At 33.5% G+C, this 22,366-nt stretch overlaps 3 protein-coding genes across 4 annotated transcripts; 2 read left to right on the top strand and 1 right to left on the bottom strand.

Annotated features, from left to right (window-relative positions):
• Nucleotides 1-949: 949 nt before the first annotated feature.
• LOC140974584 (cryptochrome-1-like) lies at nucleotides 950-5,944 on the top strand. Of its 2 annotated transcripts, XM_073438145.1 has the most exons (5): nucleotides 953-1,581; nucleotides 2,154-2,372; nucleotides 3,504-4,210; nucleotides 4,319-5,121; nucleotides 5,664-5,944. In XM_073438145.1, exons 1-5 carry the CDS (start codon nucleotides 1,269-1,271, stop codon nucleotides 5,665-5,667), a joined length of 2,046 nt encoding a protein of 681 aa, XP_073294246.1. In that variant the 5' UTR covers nucleotides 953-1,268; the 3' UTR covers nucleotides 5,668-5,944. The 2 variants fall into 2 exon arrangements, with proteins under 2 accessions (XP_073294247.1, XP_073294246.1); XM_073438146.1 differs by lacking the exon at nucleotides 5,664-5,944 and having other exon boundaries at nucleotides 950-1,581; nucleotides 4,319-5,125.
• Nucleotides 5,945-7,281: 1,337 nt separating this feature from the next.
• Nucleotides 7,282-8,498, top strand: LOC140972418 (protein TRANSPARENT TESTA 1-like). The gene is made up of 2 exons (XM_073434852.1): nucleotides 7,282-7,705; nucleotides 8,005-8,498. The coding sequence occupies exons 1-2, from the start codon at nucleotides 7,334-7,336 to the stop codon at nucleotides 8,407-8,409; spliced, it is 777 nt and encodes a 258-aa protein (XP_073290953.1). The 5' UTR covers nucleotides 7,282-7,333; the 3' UTR covers nucleotides 8,410-8,498.
• Nucleotides 8,499-16,756: 8,258 nt separating this feature from the next.
• On the bottom strand, nucleotides 16,757-19,982 carry LOC140972685 (heat shock cognate 70 kDa protein 2-like). The gene is made up of 3 exons (XM_073435054.1): nucleotides 19,687-19,982; nucleotides 18,604-18,833; nucleotides 16,757-16,771 (listed from the first exon to the last, which is right to left on the bottom strand). The coding sequence occupies exons 1-3, from the start codon at nucleotides 19,898-19,900 to the stop codon at nucleotides 16,757-16,759; spliced, it is 459 nt and encodes a 152-aa protein (XP_073291155.1). The 5' UTR covers nucleotides 19,901-19,982.
• Between the last annotated feature and the right edge of the window lie 2,384 nt (nucleotides 19,983-22,366).

Raw genomic sequence — 22,366 nt, 5'->3', positions numbered from 1 at the left:
AAAAAAAAAAAAAAGTAAATATGAGATTGATTTTATTATAAGAGAACTATTGAATTCAGTTATATATCTTTTATATTTTTTATTCTCAAAATAAGATAATGTGTTAAAAACCATTAAAATACATTTTTCACTATTCTAAATCTAATAATTAAACCGCACACAAAATCTACATGTGAATCTTCTTTCTACTACTGCTCTCCTCCAAGGCTTCGCACATCGTAACTTGACTTGCAAATAAAAAATTGCTGAAAACTATGCATAACAATTAGCAAGTGGTTGTCTCGATCGACTGGTGGCATGCATATCCTTTATGTTTATCTTTGACCTAAAGACAAAATGTTATGGTTTTATTTCATTCTTAAGAAAAATATCACATTTCAGATCTCGCAATTTCATTAATCAAACTAAAAAATTGTTACGGGAGTGTGTGAAGAGATCAACCGAAATTGCAAAATTCGTATGTAATATTTATGAAAACCCAACAAGTTTGGTGCTTTTTGAAACCAGAAATATATATTTTTTCGGTTTCGAAATTTTGGTGTTATAGATTATGTCGAATTAATTGAGTGTATGTCTGATCTTTCGGGCCGTAAAACAATATTCGAAATCAAACTCAACGTAACACATTACCTAAGTTCAACTTAACTCAGCTAATTTCGGCATCTAAAGATTTGGTTATTGAAGAATATAAATGCTCAAATGGAATCCGTAGAATCCCGAGTGCAGTGAAGCTAAGCTTGACATTTATTTCCAGCCCGCCATCTTGGAACGATCAGCGAATGTGCTAGATGGGCTTGATGGTATTTTTGTGTTTTTGCATCGGATAAGAAACCAAAATCCAAAAATAAAAATAAAAAATCTCGAAAAACTTAAAAGTTGTGGCTGCAATTTGGCCGGCAGTTATCTTGCAACCCCACAACCTTAACCAATCACCATCACTCCCTGTTTCTCTCTCAAAGGTTTCTTTTTGCTATTGCTGAGTGCCCATTTTTTCATACTATTCACTTTAGGCCATCAAGATTCACAAAGAATTAAATTCTTCCACGCACTCATTTGTAATTTACGCGACAAAGAAAGTTAAAGATCAGTTCTTTTGGTTCATGGTCTATTCTCTTGAGTCTCGATTGGTGAAAAGAATAGCAAAATCAACAGGTGTCAAGAGTGATTTGTATCCCAACCGCAAGAAGAGAAGAATTATGATGTTTATAGAAGAAACGTAATTTGTTCGTGTGTGTGTGTGTGTCTATTTTCTCGAAAATTTATTGGGCATGTCAGGAGGGGGGTGCAGTATAGTATGGTTCAGGAGGGATCTAAGAGTGGAAGATAATCCAGCATTAGCTGCTGGAGTGAGGGCTGGAGCAGTAATTGCAGTATTTATATGGGCACCTGAAGAAGAAGGGCCTTATTTTCCAGGAAGGGTTTCAAGATGGTGGCTGAAGCAGAGTTTAGCACATCTCGATATTTCTTTGAAACGTCTAGGCACTAGTCTTCTCACTAAGAGATCTACAGATAGTGTTTCTTCTCTCCTTGAAATTGTTAAATCCACTGGAGCTACTCAGATCCTTTTCAACCATTTATATGGTCAGTTTTCCTTCTCCTTGCAGAGTATTATATTAATTTTCTGTTAGTTTTCATATACTTTAAGGTGGCACTTGGGATTTTGTCAGTTCATTGTACTGTGCTTTTAGCATATTATATTGATGTTTATCGTTACTGAAATTGGTATCGTTTAGTTATTAAATAGCGGTAAAGAATTTTATAATTGTTTTTAACCTTTGTTGGTTTCTCTTTTTGGTCCATATCATACTGCAATATAAACATAAATGCCATCATTTCTTTTGACTCTGCCAATCACCATATTCAATTTTATTTTAAAATAACCCTTTCTTTGGGAAAGAAGTGGACTTCCGTGTTAGTCAGGTAGTACATTAGTGTGTTGTTTTTCTTTCCATATGTAGAAATGGACTATCTTGTTGTCTAAAGCTATAGCTTTTATCTTTAATTTAAAGGCAATAGCTGGTTAGAAAAGAAGGCATTTTACATAAGGCCTGATTCCCCCTCAAATTTTTATATTTTAGTTTTATCCCCCTCAATAAGCTTTTTAGCTCTACTTCTACCGGAGTTAGCATTTATGTGCTTGATTATTATTTTAGATCCTATATCGTTGGTTCGGGATCACCGAGCGAAGGATGTTTTGACGGCCAAAGGAGTGGCTGTCCGCTCCTTTAACGCGGACTTGCTGTACGAACCTTGGGAGGTCCATGATCAGGAAGGCCTACCATTCACAACTTTTGCAGGATTTTGGGAAAGATGCCTTAGCATGCCACATGATCCCGAGGCTCCACTTCTCCCACCCAAAAGAATAATTTCTGGTAGTAGGGTCTTCTCACGTTTTGACAATTATGATTCTCACTGTGTTCAATCTTATCGACTCTACTAATTGCTAGTCCTTATGTGCACTTCATCAAAATTTTGTGGTGATATTGCTTATATTGGCATTATTTTTGGTAAACAGTAATGATAAATAGTGTTGAAAAGGATATCGTTTAGTTTCCTAAATGATACTTGAATACAGCTAACATCCGACCTCTTTCGCTACAAGTGCTAATTATGTTGGTTTTTGATAATTCTTTCTGAATCTACTGTATATATTAGCATATTATCACCCATGTTAATCAATTGTATAACTTTGTACATGGTATCCAGCTTGTGAATTTAAATTCTAACAGTTTCTGAAGAAGTTATTTTATATTTTTGGTTGTGAGTCTCAGGCAATTTCAATAAATCGTAGTTGATCTCTGTGTTCGAATATGGAAACTATTCAAAAGATCTACTTATTCTTGTCCAACAAGTGTGTTTTGGAAGAGGAAGCATGATTAAAATTAACTAGACGAATGTGCACTAGCACCGCAATATCTCAATACTTGTGTCATGATGGTAGCTATAGCAGCTGGGTCCTTCGTAAAGGGGATATATTCAAGCAGCTATTTGAATTATATGTTTTTAGTTTTGCTTGTGTATTAGTGATCCCTTCTTAAGGGAAAGAAATATTAGTGTTCCTGGTTGAATTTGCAGTTCATGCTGTAGCAATTTTAAAAATCTTCGATTCATTTAATGTTTGGCTGATTATAAACCCAATTCATTCATAAAATTCTATGGCAACAATGATTCAGCATGTGAGTAATTGTTTACTTAAATGGGATTCTTTAGACCAAGACGTTCTTGTGCTGTATTCTATCTTCTCATAAAACTTAATCAACATGGACAAGAACAGTAGTTGAATAGGAAAACATTGACAATTGGTGGATTAGGTTTCTTGAGAAAACTTGCTACGACGGAAGAGTATTTGGTGAACTTCATCCTGGAATTCAATTTTGATATCTTTCTGCTGTTTTCCTTTATTTTTTGCATATGTTTTATCGCTTGCTAGTGTGTCCCTCAGTTTCTTGTTAACCATTTTTTCTTCGGATTTGCATTGAGATTTATGCTTTGATCTTTTTTAGTTGACATGCCAATATGTGCTTCGGACCCTTTAGTATTTGAAGATGAGTCTGAGAAAGGAAGTAATGCACTTCTTGCTCGAGCTTGGTCTCCTGGCTGGAGCAACGCTGATAAGGCTCTCACCTCATTCATTAACGGACCACTCATAGAGTACTCAAAGAACCGAAGAAAAGCAGATAGTGCTACCACCTCGTTCCTCTCTCCTCATTTACATTTTGGCGAAGTCAGTGTACGGAAGGTCTTCCATTTAGTTCGCAGCAAGCAAGTTCTATGGGCCAATGATGGGAACAAGGCTGGTGAAGATAGTGTCAACTTATTTCTTAAGAGTATTGGCCTCAGAGAATATTCGAGATATATGAGTTTCAACCATCCATACAGCCATGAAAGGCCGTTACTTGGTCACCTTAAGTTTTTCCCTTGGGTAGTGGATGAGGGTTACTTTAAGGCATGGAGACAAGGCCGAACCGGTTATCCTTTGGTGGATGCTGGTATGAGAGAGCTGTGGGCCAGTGGATGGCTGCATGATCGGATACGAGTGGTGGTCTCGAGTTTCTTTGTGAAGGTCCTGCAGCTGCCGTGGAGATGGGGAATGAAGTACTTCTGGGATACCCTTTTGGACGCAGATCTTGAAAGTGATGCCCTTGGTTGGCAGTATATATCAGGGACTCTTCCAGATGGTCGTCAGCTTGATCGCATTGACAACCCACAGGTGTTGATTGATTTATGTATTACTTTTGATTTTTCACGTATTATGTTACCGTTTTCTCCAAATTCTCAACAATGGTGCATTTAATTTACGTATATTGTCATTTCACAGTTCGAGGGTTACAAGTTTGACCCAAACGGTGAGTATGTTCGCCGATGGCTTCCTGAACTTGCTAGATTGCCAACCGAATGGATACACCACCCTTGGAATGCACCAGAATCTGTTCTTCAAGCAGCTGGGATCGAGCTTGGTTCCAATTATCCTTTACCAATTGTTGAAATCGATGATGCGAAAGCCAGGTTACAGGAAGCACTGTCACAGATGTGGCGAAATGAAGCAGCTTCAAGAGCCGGTAATGGAATGGAAGAGGGACTCGGAGACTCATCTGATTCAACCCGTATTGCGTTTCCTCAAGAAACAGAAGTAGAAATGGAAATGGATAACGAACCAATTCGAAACAACCATATAAATACAAATATTCGACTATACGAGGATCAAATGGTCCCAAGCATCACTTCTTCTTTTGTCAGGGTGGGAGACGAAGAGACATCTATTAATATTCGAATTTCTGCAGATGAGAGTAGAGCCGAGGTGCCATCAAATGTAAATATGGCAGAGGAACCAAGAAGAGACGCATTTGGACGGGTTACTACAGAAACAGTTAGACTGAACACTGGTTTTCTACAATTTAACAGAACAGGTCGGAGGAATTCTGAAGAATCTACTGCAGAATCATCCAGTGTCGGTCGAAGAGAAAGAGATGGAGGTCTAGTACCGGTTTGGTCTCCCTCAAGTTCAACTTACTCAGACCCATTTGCTGCTGAGGACAGTGGTATTGGAAATGGTTCCTCTTACTCCCAAAGGCACCGACAATCTCACCAGCTAATAAGCTGGAGGCGGCTTTATCAAACTGGGTAAGTAAACCATTTGAGTTTCAAGTGTTAATTTCGAAGTCAAATGTTATGGTGCATATTATAACCACCACCACTCTGTGCTCACCGGTTGTCACTCCTCAGGTTCCCAAGCCTACAGAAATAAGACTGTATTTGAGTTCCAATAGAAATTACCTTGTGTCCGTACTCACTTTACGAAAAGAGTTGATCAGAATTGCTTGATGAGTCATGTGTATTCTTATTTACTCTGCCATCAAATTGACATGATCAAAATCCCAATTTGTTCGTGCTAGCATGGAGCGCCATTTTCAAAGGATCAAGTGATTGGGGTTGTGCAAACATCTAGAAGTTTTTATCATAAAACTTGTTGCTATTTGTTGATTCAGTGACTTCTCTTTATATTTGAATCTGTCAACAGGAAAAAAAGGAACGGCATATGATAATTGATAATTACCATTTGTTCTTGAGCAAAGATGAAATTACACTTTTATCATTAATGGCAATTCCCTTCAGCACTTCTGGTGTGCAAATTCCTTGATTTTCATTGTTTCACTTGGTACCAGATAATTTGAAGTCAGTATATTAGTGAACCGGACATGGAGTAGAAACTGCAAGATGAAACCAGCACGGGTATGGCACCGTCTGTTTCGACCAACAATCCATCTGCGTCCACATTTTTTGTAGTCAAATGGGGTGGTTCATATGTATCCATCGCTTGCTGTCCTGTTGTACAATTTTTACGGTTTTTTCTGTACAGTTTGTGTTTGGCCATCACTATAGCAGAAATTCGGTGACGGGATGTGGAGTTTTTTCGTTTTTAATAAATGCATGTTTGTGCCTTGTATGCTTCATGTACTATAGGCAGCTATTACGTTTACAATATGCTTTTGTTTGATTCAAAATTCTGTGCCCGAAGACCTGCTTGTAAGGCTGGCTTGCTGATGGAGTTTAAGTGATCCTGAACGGAATTCGAAAATGAGCGATTCTATCTTGTGTTTCTACTTCGGAATTCCTCCATCCATTGTAGTTTCATGGACCTTCACTGAAAGTTTTGAGCTGGTAGATCGTAGAAAATAAAAATTGAGTCTCTGTGTTTGATATCCTTGAAAATGTATCGTGTTTCCCTGCAATATTTCTTCATGTAGCTTCATTTTTTTTACAATATCTTTTTCCCTATGACAGTGACTCGAATATAATATTTGTATCCCAGAAAACCAATGTTGAGTCCTTTGTTTTTACCAATTAATACTTATATCCCGGAAAGAAAACATACTTATTAATCGATATATCCTTGCAGCAAGTCGCGTATGTCTAATAGTATATTCAACTAAAGAAAAACAAATAAAATCATAATTTGAACATGAAAATTACGAAAATATAACACCACCCAGGATTCTATGGTAATACTTGTGCAAATCACAAAGCATAATTAGAAATTAAAGAATTCTAATTATGATTAGTTTATTAGTTAATAAAATAGTGGAGCTGAAAGAATTGAATTTAGCACTGAAATTGAAAAACCTAGGAGAACATACATTAATGAAATGAACCTCGTGCGAGCCCGAGATTTTTCTAGTTCAGGGCGTAGCTCAGCCTGTCCAGCATACCCTTCTGACCTAAAAGAAGTAAGAATTTGTACTGGACGATATTAAATTAGTCCCATAAATTTCAAAGTCACTGGTTTATGCCTCGTCCAAGAAATAGAATGCATGGGCCACAGTCATTATTACATACCCAAAATCAGATATTCCACACCAACAGCCGAAATTAACTGTGATCACCTCAATTTTGCTCATCTAACTTATTCATCCATTAAATTAATTTCTTGCCTCACATTCCCGAGATAATGGGATGTGACAGTTGGCTCACATAAATCCATTTATCAATCTATCTAGCATTAACTAAATATGAAATCCAAGATTTCTTGTTGCAAATTAGTGTTGCAACTTGCAAGTTGAGTTGGCTAGACATGATGAACTTGACCGAGCTCGAGTCCGAGAGCTTTCTGATCACAAGCTTGAGTTGATCAAGAATTTGATTTTCAAATTTCTCCTTTTTTGAGCTAGGTTCGATATTTGATACTATTTGATATAGACTATAAATATCATCACACTCAATTAGAAGTTAAGCCATTTTCGTATGACTCTTTTTCAATAAAGGTTAATATAATAATACTGGTTACATATATATAAGAAGACCTTGACACACAAAGAAACATGCACGGATCATAAGCATGGAAGGTTCAGGTGGTATTTCATTTAGCCCATCTTGTTCTCTAGTTTCCTCCACGATTGTCAACAAAGATATCGAACTATTCAACTTCTTCCCGAACAAACCATTGATTTCTCAAGAGAAATTGCATCCCAGAAACGCTTCTGATCAAAGCGATGGTCGCGCTAAAGAAGCTGCATTTGCCTTGCAAATAGGCCTTCCCAACGGTGGATTCTTCGATACAAGTGCTGATGTTGGTCATATTAAGGATATAAGTTCAGTAGAGCTAGTTAGCCAATACTGGATACCTACACCTGAACAAATCTTGGTGGGTTTCACTCATTTTTCTTGCCAAATATGCAAAAAAACCTTCAATCGCTACAACAATCTCCAGGTGCATACCCTCATACATACATACATATATATCATGCATCATGCATGTATGAATACATTATGTAGCTCAAACTAATAGTACTGTATTTATACTGAAGAAACTCAAGATGTTTGGATCAATGTTATCGTTAGAAACTATTAGAATCTTCAGCTTGCTCCGAATACTTTGAAATTGTGACTTCCACCTTGCTCCGATCACATAAGAAACTATTAGTATCAAGAACTCCAATTATAATTGTTGTTTTAATTTCTTACACGTGTAAGATAATTTCTTTGATTATCTCATGTTTGATAAGTCAGATGCACATGTGGGGTCATGGCTCAGAATATCGCCGAGGCCCTAACTCATTGAAAGGGACTCAACCAAGCGCCATGTTAGGGATCCCATGCTACTGCTACAGAGAAGGATGCAAGAACAATATAAAACACCCCAGAGCCAAACCCCTAAAGGATTTTAGGACTTTACAAACACATCACAAGAGAAAACATGGAATGAAGCGTTTTTCATGCCGAAAATGCGGCAAGCTATTGGCCGTTAAAGGAGACTGGAGAACTCACGAGAAGAACTGCGGCAAACGCTGGCTGTGCGTCTGCGGTTCGGACTTCAAACACAAAAGATCACTCAAAGATCATATCGCATCGTTCGGTTCTGGTCATGGCCCCTCTTTTCCTCCCACTTTTGATGAGGGGAAGCTTGCTATATAAAAATCGATCATTGATATTTGATTCTGAACAACTTATTTGAAAATTGAATGGCATTTTGGGTTGGTTTGCATAGAGAAACTATGAAACAGACAAACACACTTTAATAAGCCCAATTTTTTGCTAGATTATATTTACAATTTTTTTTAATCTCAAAACATATCATATTGTTTAAAAATTTCTTCATTCAATAAAAAGCCCAACTTTTTTCCCTAAGAAATAGAAGATGTTTAGATAAAACAGCAAAATAATAGTTTTTTTTTCTTTTTAGGAATTTAAAAACTAAGTGAAAATCCAAAAGTTGTATTTTTTGGGTTCTTGAACACTTTTCTCGATGAACATCTATCTCCAAACAAACATTCTTTTATATTTTTTTAATTTTTAAAAAGAAGTTTTTCCCCTTTAAATACATTTGACTATGTTAAGAATGGAACTTGGACCTAACTCAACCCCAAAAGCTAGCTCAAGGGGGGGAGGATTGTCCAAGTCCATATATGCAACATCCAGGCATTTTGCCCAACCGATGTGGGACAACTAACACACCCTCCTCACGTCCAGGAATGAACATCTGGAGCGTGGAGTTTATAAATGACCCAATTATAGGCAGAACGAGTGGCCTAACTATAGGAGGTCCAACACATAACGGTGGAACCTGAGCTCTGATACCATGTTAAGAATGGAATTGAACTTGGACCTAACTCAACCCCAAAAGCTAGCTCAAGGAGGGAGGATTGTCCAAGTCGTTATATGCAACATCCAGGCATTTTACCCAACCGATGTGGACAACTAACAGACTAAAACTAACTTTTCTATTCCATTAATGTAACCTTTGTCTGAGTGACCTATGTTTGCTTTTGATGGAGAGTTGGTTTGTGAAGAGCAAAGCAAATAATCTGGGACGAATTTTCATGCTACCTTGACATATACACCTAATTGTCCGTGTTCTCAAAATCCTTTTTTTTTTACAGCATGGGTTCTTTTACATTATTTTTTTGTCAGGCCCATCAGCAATTGGATTCAAAACCCCGACCCCAGTCAAAATTAATTAATTAAAGTTTAAAAATTCAAGCTACTAAAATATGGTTATTATTGTTGTGAAAAAGTAAAAATTTACGGTAAAAAAGTAAAAATCTCAAACTCTCAAAATTATCACACTACACACTTTATAATATTTTTCTCTCAACTCAATTGTGATTTTCTTCACAAATGAGAGATCTATTTATAGAAATTTTTTACAAATAATCCAAAAATAAAATACATCATTACCTACATCATCACACACTAATTTTCAATATTCAACACCTAATTTTACCTAATTTTCAACATTCAACATTCACATTTTCAACACAAATATTTAACACATTTTTAAATAATTTTTCAACACTCCCCCTTGTGATGATGATCATAATGATTGTATACATTACGTGTTTTTATACTGCCTCGTTAAAAACCTTACTAGGAAAAACCCATTGGGATAAAAACCATAGTAAGGGAAAAAGAGTGCAGTCACGTAAACTCCCCCTCATGTTGACACGAACAATTCTTCACAAATTTCGTAGATTGCGCATCCCAATATTATATATGTGCTTTCTGAATATTGTCGTAGGAAGTGCCTTTGTGAAGAGATCTGATGAGTTTTCACTTGATTGAATGTGACGAACATCAATACATTTATTCTTCTCAAGCTCCTTGGTGAATGCGAAGAACTTAGGAGGAATATGTTTAGTTCTGTCGCTTTTTATGTATCCTTCTTTCATTTGAGCAACACATGCAGCATTATCTTCATATAGTATCACAGGCTTCTCGTCGAATGATAATCCGCATGAGATTTGGATATGTTGAGTCATTGATTTTAACCACACACATTCACGGCTTGCTTCATGTAGTGCAATAATCTCGGCATGATTTGATGAAGTTGTTACAAGTGTTTGTTTCTGTGAACGCCAAGAAATTGCAGTGCCTCCACGAGTAAATACATATCCAGTTTGAGAACGTGCTTTGTGTGGATCAGATAAGTATCCAGCATCGGCATAACCAATTATACTTGGATTAGCATCTTTTGAATACAAAAGTCCCAAGTCTGTCGTTCCTCGTAGATAACGGAATATATGTTTAATTCCGTTCCAATGTCTCTTTGTTGGATATGTGCTAAATCTTGCCAATAAATTTACGGCAAAAGATATATCAGGCCTTGTACAATTTGTAAGATACATAAGGGCACCGATAGCACTTAGATATGGTACTTCTGGACCAAGAATATCTTCATCATCTTCACATGGACGGAATGGATCCTTTTCTATGTTTAATGATCTAACAACCATTGGAGTACTTAAAGGATTTGATTTGTCCATATTAAAACGTTTAAGGATCTTTTCTGTATAATTTGTCTGGTGAACAAATATTCCACATTCTTTTTGTTCAATTTGTAAACCCAGACAATACTTGGTTTTTCCAAGATCCTTCATTTCAAATTCTTCTTTCAAGTATGACACAACTTCTTGAATTTCCTTATTTGTTCCAATGATGTTTAAATCATCAACATATACAGCAATAATTACGCATCCGGATGTTGTTTTCTTAATGAAAACACAAGGGCATATTGAATTATTTACATATCCCTTTTTCATCAAGTGATCACTTAGCCTATTATACCACATTCTGCCGGATTGCTTCAACCCATATAATGATCTTAGTAATTTCACAGAATAACATTCTCTGGGTTTTGAACTTTGTGCTTCAGGCATCTTAAATCCTTCAGGGATTTTCATATATATATTACTATCAAGTGATCCATATAAGTAGGCTGTAACAACATCCATAAGACGCATTTCTAAATTTTCAGATACTGCCAAGCTAATCAAATACCGAAACGTAATTGCATCCATCACAGGAGAATACGTTTCTTCATAATCAATTCCAGGCCTTTGAGAAAAACCTTGTGCAACAAGTCGAGCTTTATATCTTACTATTTCATTTTTCTCATTTCGCTTTCGAATAAAAACCCATTTGTATCCAACAGGTTTTACACCTTCAGGTGTAAGGACTATAGGTCCAAAAACATTACGTTTATTTAGCGAATCCAATTCAACCTGGATGGCATCTTTCCATTTTATCCAATCCTGCCGATTTTTACATTCACCAAAAGATTTTGGTTCATGATCTTCATTATCATTTATGATGTCGATTGCCACATTATAAGAAAATATATCATCAATTTCTTCTATATCTTTTCGGTTCCATATTTTTCCAGTATTAATATAATTGATAGAGATTTCATGATTCTCGTCAGTTTGTGGTTCTGACAAAACATTTTCATCATCATGTGTTTCTTCAGGAACATCATTCTCTATTTTGTGATCATTATGTGTTTCTTCAGGAACATCATTCTCTATTTTGTGATCATTGTGTTTCTCTATGAATTTTCTTTTTCGAGGATTTTTATCCTTGGAACCAACTGGCCTTCCACGCTTCAGGCGTTTAATGACATCATGACTATCTTCAATTTGTTTCTTCGGAATTTCAATTCGAGCAGGGGCATTTGCAGCATGTATATATGATTTAGTTACCCCTTTTGTGTCTGCAAATGCATCTGGTATTTGATTTGCTATTCTTTGCAAGTGCACAATTTGCTGTACATCTTTTTCACATTGTTTTGTTCTTGGATCCAGATGTAACAATGATGATACATACCATGTAATTTCTTTTTCGGTATGTTTCTGTTCTCCCCCTAACATTGGGAAGATTTCCTCATTAAAATGACAATCAGCAAAACGTGCTGTGAACACGTCGCCTGTCTGTGGTTCAAGATATCGAATGATCGATGGACTATCATAACCAATATAAATTCCAATCTTTCTTTGAGGTCCCATTTTCTTTCGTTGAGGTGGTGCAATAGGCACATACACCATACATCCAAAAATTCTCAGATGAGAAATGTCTGGTTCTTTACCAAATGCAAGCTGCAATGGGGAGTATTTATGATATGCACTTGGTCTGATGCGAATTAATGAAGCAGCATGTAAAATTGCATGTCCCCATATAGAAATAGGGAGCTTTGTTTTCATAATCATTGGTCTAGCAATCATTTGCAGACGTTTAATCAATGATTCAGCCAATCCATTTTGAGTATGTACATGAGCAACAGGATGCTCAACAATGATTCCCATAGACATACAATAATCATTGAAAGTCTGGGAAGTAAATTCACCAGCATTATCAAGTCTAATTTTCTTGATTGTATAATCGGGAAATTGATTCCTCAATTTTATTATTTGAGCAAGTAATCTTGCAAATGCAACATTTCGAGTTGACAATAAACATACATGTGACCATCTGCTGGAGGCATCAATCAATACCATAAAGTATCTGAATGGTCCACATGGTGGATGGATTGGTCCACAAATATCACCCTGAATACGTTCAAGAAACATTGGTGATTCAGTTTGGATTTTGGCTGGTGATGGTCTTATAATAAGTTTTCCAAGAGAACATGCTTTACATTGAAACTTATTATTCTGAAAGATCTTCTGGTCTTTCAATGGATGACCATGTGTATTTTCTATAATTCTTCGCATCATTGTTGAACCAGGATGTCCTAATCGATCATGCCAATTGGTTAATATTGAAGAATTATCAATTACCATGTTTGATTCAATGGGACGTATATGTGTATAATGCAATCCAGTAGGGAGCATTGGTAGTTTTTCAATCACATATTTCTTTCCTGATTTATATGTGGTAAGACACATATATTTCTCATTCCCTTCATTCATTGTTTGAGTATCATACCCATGGGAATATATATCATTAAAACTCAACAAATTTCTTTTCGATTGTGGTGAATATAAAGCATCATTGATCAAAAATTTTGTACCATTAGGTAACAAAAATTGTGCTTTACCACATCCTTTAATCAAGTCTACAGGACCTGATATTGTATTCACCGTTGTTTTTGTTGGTTTTAGTTCCAAGAAATATCTTTTATCTCGGAGGATAGTGTGCGTTGTACCACTATCGGGTATGCAAACTTCAGCTTTGCTCATAGCATTTTCCATATTTGAACTTCAAAAAATATGCAATGAAAAAAAATTAATGACAATACATATTTAAATATAACACATATCATAATTGTACAATAAAACATTATCATATAAATACATGAAAAATAAATTATTGTACATTTATATTCTACCACTATATTGTTCATTTTCAGAGAAATCATTGAGAAAATCTGCAGCATCAATATTGTTCATTTCTATCCCACCAACATATTGATCATTTCCAGAGAAATCATTCATAAAATCAGCAGCATCAAAATGAGTTGAATCACTCAAACGGTCACTTCGCTCAGTGAAGTTGGTCTCCTTTTCTTTCCCCTTTATCGATTCTTTATAAAGTTTGCAAAGATGCTCAGGGGCTCGACAAATACGAGACCAATGTCCTGGAGTACCGCATCTGAAACAAGAACTTTCAAATCTTTTCGAGTGATTTTCATTAACACTCATGTTTTCTTGATGCCTTTTCTGTGGATGGTTTGGGACGTTATTTTGAGATGAGTTATAGAAATAACTATCTCGATTATTTTCAAAACCACGGCCGCGTCCACGACCACGACCACTTCCTCGTCCACGTCCACGTCCACGACCTCGACCTCGACCTCGACCTCGACCAAAACCTTGTCTTTGAATTTGATTTTGGTTTCCAGGTTTAAATTCATTTTTACTTACAGCATTTACTTCTGGAAATGCTGTTGATCCAGTGGGTCGGGACTGATGATTTCTCATTAATAGCTCGTTGTTCTTTTCCGCCACAAGAAGACAGGCGATGAGTTCAGAATATCTCGCAAATCCACGCACTCTATATTGTTGCTGTAGTGTTATATTTGATGCGTGAAACGTGGAAAATGTTTTTTCAAGCATTTCCGATTCTGTAACCTCATGTCCACAAAATTTTAACTGCGAGATTATTCTATACATCGCTGAATTGTAATCACTGACTTTTTTAAAGTCTTGGAATCTTAACATATTCCATTCATCACGGGCGGTCGGAAGTATAACTTCCCTTATATGTTCAAATCTCTCTTTTAATCCTTTCCACAGAGCCATGGGATCTTTTTCGATGAGATATTCACATTTTAAACCTTCATCAAGGTGTCGTCGTAAAAATATTATAGCTTTTGCTTTTTCTTGTGATGAAGATATACCATTTTCTTTAATGGTCTCGCTTAGACCCAATGACTCAAGATGCATTTCTACATCAAGAGTCCATGGCATATAGTTTTTCCCAGTAATATCAAGAGCGATGAATTCGAGCTTTGCCAAGTTTGCCATGGTGGTACTAAAAATTACGATGCATTTTATTAGTTAATGAATATTGCAATACAAAGTAATGGATAAACAACAAGTACAAGTATTCGTAAAAATAAAGAAAACACACGAGGAGGATATTCTCCGATAAATACAAGACTGGTGAGTATGATAACCAAAATAATTAAAAATAACCTCGTGAAAGCCATCTTCTTTTTTTCTTCGAAAATTTGATGAAGAATAATTTTTAGAGAAGAAGAGAAAGTTGGAGTGATTGAATGTATTTGTGAGATTGTATTTATAGAGCAAAAACTAGCCGTTTTGTTACCGTTTATTACCGTTGGTGTATAAGAAAATAAATGTATGTATTTGTATAATTTTATGGTAATAATATGGTGTATATAATATTAGTCATATTTAAATAATTATGTATATCATATCACATTATTATAATTAGGTGTCATAAGTTATTTTGTTTAAAAAACCTTATAGGCTTTTATACTTGTCGTATCCCTTACCGGGAGTGTGGGATGTCGTCTTAACATCCTCCCAGGATTTATAACAAGTTTTTGAAAAAATTATTTTTATTATTTCTAACAATAACATTATATTATATATTACATATATAAACAATAAATAAATAACAGTAAAATAAATATTATTACTTTTGTTACCTTTTTCTTCTGTTCGGAGCTTGGAAAAATATGGAGGACTTTTAGAGCTTCGTGCTGATAACGTGTTGTGAAAAAGTAAAAATTTACGGTAAAAAAGTAAAAATCTCAAACTCTCAAAATTATCACACTACACACTTTATAATATTTTTCTCTCAACTCAATTGTGATTTTCTTCACAAATGAGAGATCTATTTATAGAAAATTTTTACAAATAATCCAAAAATAAAATACATCATTACCTACATCATCACACACTAATTTTCAATATTCAACACCTAATTTTACCTAATTTTCAACATTCAACATTCACATTTTCAACACAAATATTTAACACATTTTTAAATAATTTTTCAACAATTATAAAATATATGTATAATAACCATTTATATATTTTTTATTAGTAGAACTTATAATTGAATTATATTCATATTTGAAATGAAAAATAATATTATTATATAAAAAAACAAGTTGGTATGTTGCTCCGCAAAAAAGGGTCAAGCAAATAATCGGCACCCCGCTGCATATGCTTTCGAAGGTCGAGTTCCTTCAACTGTGTGAGTCAAGAATCCTCCAACGGAGGAGTGATTCAGAACTTTTTCTTGAGGGCACCAATTTGCCATAAGAGAACTTTCTTCCGTCGCTTCAAGAAATTCAGGCGGGAGAATGGCCTTCTCCCCCGAAACGAGATCATGCCTTATAATCCATAAAATGTTTGGTTACTGTTGGCAAGCCCCTAGACAAACTCAATGAGTTGATCGGGAGTCATCACAATTACGCTTCCGAAATTGACATAAACAACAGAATTCGGCTCTGTTGTCCAACTAGTTAAGTATGATCGACTACAATAATAGAGATCATAGATTTTAAATTATTTAACTTAAAATATCATATCGATTTTTAAATATCATAAATTTTTAATTATTTTATCTGATCGATGTAACAAATAAGTATATATAATAAATCAACGCACGCATTTAATTTGGTTAGCATAACTTTTCAAGCTGGCCATGCATTTATTATAAATAAATTTAATTTTATCCTGTAATTTAGGATTTTTTAATGTATCTTCTATAGTTAGAATTTTAATATCTTCTTTTAAAGAATTAATTTGAAAAGTTTTTCTATCAATCTTTTCTTGTAATTCATTTAGAATTCTATGAACAGGTTTAGTTATAAACTGAAAAGAAATATGATTACCTTGATAAGTTCCTATTATACCTGTTTCATCAACATGCTTTAAAGGATATATTTGATAAATAAAAGGTAAACCAAGTATTAATTGGCTAGAAATATCTTTTGCTAATAAAAAACTGGTTTGAATACAGTTTTTATCTTTGCAAATATAAGCTTTAGGTAATTTATAATTTATTTCTAAAGGTTCTCCTCCTGCATGAGAGAGAATGAGTAATTTTATGAAAATATTTTGTAAGAATTAATCCTTCCTGTATAACATTCAAATCTGCACAACTATCTATCATAGCAATGAAATTCTTTTTATAAGAATTATCAATTAACAAAGTAATATTTGTATACCATTTTTGAGATATGATCATACTTAAAACAGATAAATGATTATCATCATTAAATGAAATATTTTGATTATTATCAATAATGTCAGATTCTTCTTTGTTATTTTCAATAACAGAGATACGATAACTCAAATGAGTATTATTCTGATGTAAAATTTTTATTTGTTCTTTAAGATTATTAATCTCTTTTACCAAATCTTGTATAGTAACAGGATTCTGTTTACTATATTTTTGTTGTAAAATATTTTTTACTTCTTGCATAGAATAAGCTTGTTCTTGTTTAACAATTATATTATTTCCACTACTTGTTGAAGCAGTGTTTTCCATTTGATCTATGATAGTAGATTTTAATACTGGATCCTTAATCATTTTAAGGAATTCTAAAAGATTATTATTAGTTAAAACATTAATATTTAAATCTTTAAATTGAGACATAAGTTTATAAAACTCATCATTTTTATTATCAGTATCACCTAAATTATTGATACAAGATTCTCCTTGTATACAATTATCACATTCTTCTCGATCTGAAGAACTGTAATCATTATCCAAAATTTCTTCTGAATTATAAGATTCTAAACTATTATCAGATTCACTATCTGAATTCTGATTAGAATCCATTATTATTTTATTGATTTTATTTTTAAGATTTTCATCAATATCTAAATTATTAATTTTGTTTTTAGCCCAACATTGATTAACATAATGTCCTGGCTTTTTACATTTTCTACAAATAATTATTTTTTTTAGCTTTATAATTTTCAGCTTTTCGTAATTCACGGCTTTCTTTTCTTTTCTTCTTTCTATCTTTTTGTCTATCAGACAAATGTCTTTTCTTCCTATAAAGTTTTTCGTCTTTATCTATTATTTTCTTTTTACCTTTATTAGGTAGATCCATACCAAATTGATCACAAAATTTACCTAATTGTTTTCTTTCAAGTAAATTCTGTCTTTTAATCTGATTATTTAATTTTAATTCATTACAGAGAGCTAAACCCTCTTGGATACAAATACTTATTAATTTGCCATAAGTATAACTATCATAAGAAATATTTATATCATCCTTTCTTAAGACTTTTCTAATTCTTTCTGCAAAGAGAAAGGGTAAACCATCTATAAATTTGGCTTTCCAAAGACTATTATTACAGTCTGGTATCTCATAAATTCGAGATAAAAAAGTATCTTTATACCATCTAAAATCAGTAAGAGTTTTACATTTTAGATTACTTAATAAAGTACGAATTTGTTCATTATTATCAGTGTATCTACCAGTAAAATGTTCAATCATTGTTGTTATTAATGAATAAACAACATTCTCTACTTGAATATTATCTTCAATTTTTATTGAATTAAAAATATCATTTTTCTGGAATTGATTTAAATAATTATCCCACTAACCTTTAAGTTGGCCAATGAATCCTGCTATAATCATTCTAGTAATATTTTTTTCAGTATTACCTGAAGTTTTACACACAGTACTATACATAAGCATTCTGTGTAAATTTGTTTATCACTAACTCCATCAATATTCCATTCATATATACTTTTCCCATTATAACTATTATAGAAAATATATTCTTGTTCTTCAACAAGAACATCCATGGGATTAGGTCTATCATAATAATATTTAGTTTGGGTAGGTTTATCTGCCCATTTTATTTTATTAATTTCTTCATCAGAAAAATTAACAATCTCTTCATTAAGAGTATTTAAATTAAGCNATGCCTCAGCAATTTCTTTCATCTTAATCAAGACCATGGAAGAGATCTCTTCTGCAGAAAATTGCTTATTTTCTCCCTTGTAGTTGACCTCGATCATAGGCTTATCCCCAGGTCCAGCAACGACCTTGAAAGGCCATAACTTGATGTCGCTCTGCACAGATGCATCGGAAAATCTCCGACCAATCAACCTTTTAGCATCTGTAAGAGAAGTAACAACAAAATGCTGTTATAAGCATAAACTCTCCAAATAAACGTACAATTTGGCAATGAAAATAGCAATCTAAAAAAAATCCATTGTCATCAAATTTCCCAATCGGGCAAAAATGAGAAAGTGCCAAAATGCCAGGACCTCCCTCAATCACGTAGATTGGAATATAATTAAAATCAAGAAATGAAAAGGTAAAAGAAGCTCCTCTTCAAAATTCAGACAGGGCCGATGTTCATAATACACCGAGTGAAAAATAACACAGGCAGTTAAGCGTGGAATTTATGCCTAGAACTTTTATCTGACGAATAATTGTCATGGTCAAATAACATATAAGACAGCGAACCGAGTGTCAAAGGGAAAAAAGATGCACTCTCCGTCGCATAGTTACACGAAGAAAGTTCAGTGTTAAAGCAAAAATAATTAATAATAATTTACTCAACGCAATAACACCGCAAGAAAAGCAATAATCAGCATAACAAGTTACTATGATTGCGAAATATTATTGCAATTCAATGTAAATTTGCTTGCCCACAAGCAGTCAGAATCCATATAATTCGGGACGTTTCATATTTGTGTCAAGGCGATTAATCTAATGGGCAGCAAGAGCGACCGAAACAAGATTATAGATTCGTTGTTGATTTGTTCTCGATTAACATGAAGCCATTATTCAGCTGAATAAGGTAATGCATAAATATTCAAAAAAAAAAAAAAGGATTATAACAACATGCAACAGGTCTCCCACAAATCCCCGAAAAAGAAAACAGATATAGCAACGAAAACTAAACCAGAATCGGAAAAAAAAGCCTATAGTTATATACTTCTAAACAAGAACACAAATCTCACCAAATACAGTGTTCGTCGGATTCATGGCGACCTGATTCTTGGCGGCGTCACCGATTAGCCGTTCGGAGTCCGTAAAACCAACGTAAGATGGCGTTGTTCTGTTACCCTGGTCATTGGCAATGATTTCCACGCGGTCGTGTTGCCACACACCGACGCAAGAGTACGTCGTTCCTAGATCTATGCCGATCGCAGGACCATCTCCTTTTCCCGTCATTGATGCAAGCTTATTCCCCTCTCAAATTCAATCTGGAAAGTAAATATCGTCAAAACAAAAGAAAAATAGGATAGTACACAGAGCTAATTGGATAGATGATGAAGTGCGAGAATTGAGAGGATATATATACTGGAGGGAGCGAATGCTTCGAGTAGTTGGTTTCCGCGGTTCGAGAATGTTCGAAATTTTAACAGCCGTTGGATCGATTACGAGAAAAAATGTTGGACGGTGCTTAGATTCGCTTGTTTTCTCCCAATTAACGTTTAGCTGCCGACCAGATTTAAATTTTTTTATTTTCAAAATTAAAATTTTAAATATTTATACGAGAATCTTCTAGAATGAACTTTATGCCGACTAGGTATCAATATCATTATCATACTGCATTTGTTTCCCATTTTACACACACACATATATATATTTTCTATATTATATTATTAAGTTTGAGACCTTTATAGTAATTAAATTTTTGTGTCATTGTCTGTTTTAATAATTAGATATCTATTCTATTTTATTAAAGTTGAGGACATGAAAGTGATTACCTAGGAATGACACCAACTTTTTCTTCCAATTTCACCCTTATATGATATTAATGTTACACTTTTGTTTTTTGTTTTTGTTTTTGTTTTTTTATTAAATTTCAACACACACTTTTATTTTTAATTTTTTTATTTCAACAATTAAAATATCAATTTAGTCCCACCATAATTTGTCAAATTTCACTTTAGTCCATCGATCGATAATGATAAAAAAGAATGTACACACACGCATCGCGTGTGCAAAGTAACTAGTATTAATAAAGTGTAAAAATTTTAGTACAAGTCACATGTAGCTTAATTAATAAAACATTGCTTTCATAATCATCAAGTTGTGTAGGCTTCAATTCCTACTTTGGACGTTTTTTTTCTTTCTTTTTTCTATTTATTTGTTTAATTCATATATCAAAATTACAGTGTAGTTCATTAATATTTATTATATTTATATTTTGATACTCATTTAAATATAAACCAAATGAATTATAAAAAATATTGTACAAAGAGTGCGTCGGTGCACTAGTTATATTATCAAGTTTGAGATATTTAGAGTAATTAATTTTTAATATGATTGTCTGTTTTAATAATTATATTTATTAATAAAGTGCTAAAATTTTGATGTAAGTCACATGTGGTTCAACATATAGAGTTTTTATTTTCTAAGCTAGGTTCAATTCTTACTTGAGACTTTTTCCCTCTCGTTTTCCTATTTATTTTTAAATTTATGTATCAAAATTGCAGTATACTCCATCATTATTTCTTATAATTATATTTTGATTCTTATTTAAATATAAATCAAATAAATTATAAAAAATATTATACAAACACGAAACTCGTGCATCGGTGTAATAGTATATGTGAAAGCCTTGATGCCTAATAACCAACGTTACATGTTTATTTCTAGAATATCGTTAGATTTCGTATTCAATATATAGTGAGATTTTGACAAATTGAATCTTTGTATTGAATTTCTTGTATTGTACAAACTGATGTACAAATATCGATGTACATGTAGCATAACTCAAACAAAAATTATATTACATGACTGTATTTATTCAACATGTTTGAGCACAAAAATTAAGTGTACTCCCTTACTATTTTTTATGATTATATTTTGATTTTCATTGAACTATAAATTAAATAAATTATAAAAATATTATACAAGCACGTAACTCGTGCATCGATGTACTAATATATATATGAAGGCGTTGACGCCTGGTAACTAACATTACATGTTTATTTCCAAAAACAAAAATTATATTACATTTCTAAATTTTATTCAACATGTTTGAGCACCAAATTTTTAAAATGTTTCCTGAATATATGCAAGAGGTTTATATTTTTCATATAATTACCACATCAAAAGTTAAAAATTTATTTTTAAAAACATTTCCCCCATTATCGTAAATTTGTCTAATAGTCTTTTGTGGGTTCAACTGTCGATCTGCTTCTTTTTATTTATAATTTCATTTATCCTATCTATAACTTCATTTACCATATGTATTGGTATTTTAAAATTTAATAATATATTAGTATTTTAAATTTCATTATATCAATTTTTATTAAATAATAGTTTTACAAAAATACACTAAAAATATTGTAATGACCCTATTTAATTATATGTTATTTGGAAATAATTAAGAATAATTATGTTAAATGTAAATAAATAAATTATGTGTTTACAAATACTTATTAGCAAATATCAAACTTTGAGATCTTAGAAGGGTGGATAAAGCTGAGTAAGTGTATTCTCAAGAACCAATCATATAAATGAGAATATCTTTAACAGGTATAATAAAACCAACCAACCACACTTAATTTACGTGGAAGGCTGGAATGAGAAAGTGGAATTCACATCAGTGCATGCAACTTAGTTGTTGGAAACGTGTACATTGACTCCTTCGTAGTAAAATGAGTTGGAACCTAAACCGCCTCA

This window comes from Primulina huaijiensis, chromosome 3 (assembly GCF_012295235.1).
Source record: "Primulina huaijiensis isolate GDHJ02 chromosome 3, ASM1229523v2, whole genome shotgun sequence".
In the NCBI taxonomy this organism is placed as follows: Eukaryota; Viridiplantae; Streptophyta; class Magnoliopsida; order Lamiales; family Gesneriaceae; genus Primulina; species Primulina huaijiensis.
The sequence above is the reverse complement of the archived record's forward strand: the minus strand, read 5'-3'. Positions and strand labels throughout refer to the sequence as shown.

What these genes read in the sequence shown, in the direction of transcription:
- LOC140974584 (XM_073438145.1), top strand. Translation starts at nt 1,269, where the DNA reads ATGTCAGGAGGGGGGTGCAGTATAGTATGGTTCAGGAGGGATCTAAGA. An exon ending in ACCCAAAAGAATAATTTCTG is followed by an intron (nt 2,373 to 3,503) that starts GTAGTAGGGTCT and finishes GATCTTTTTTAG; the next exon opens with TTGACATGCCAATATGTGCT. An exon ending in ATCGCATTGACAACCCACAG is followed by an intron (nt 4,211 to 4,318) that starts GTGTTGATTGAT and finishes GTCATTTCACAG; the next exon opens with TTCGAGGGTTACAAGTTTGA.
- LOC140972418 (XM_073434852.1), top strand. Translation starts at nt 7,334, where the DNA reads ATGGAAGGTTCAGGTGGTATTTCATTTAGCCCATCTTGTTCTCTAGTT. An exon ending in ATCGCTACAACAATCTCCAG is followed by an intron (nt 7,706 to 8,004) that starts GTGCATACCCTC and finishes TTGATAAGTCAG; the next exon opens with ATGCACATGTGGGGTCATGG.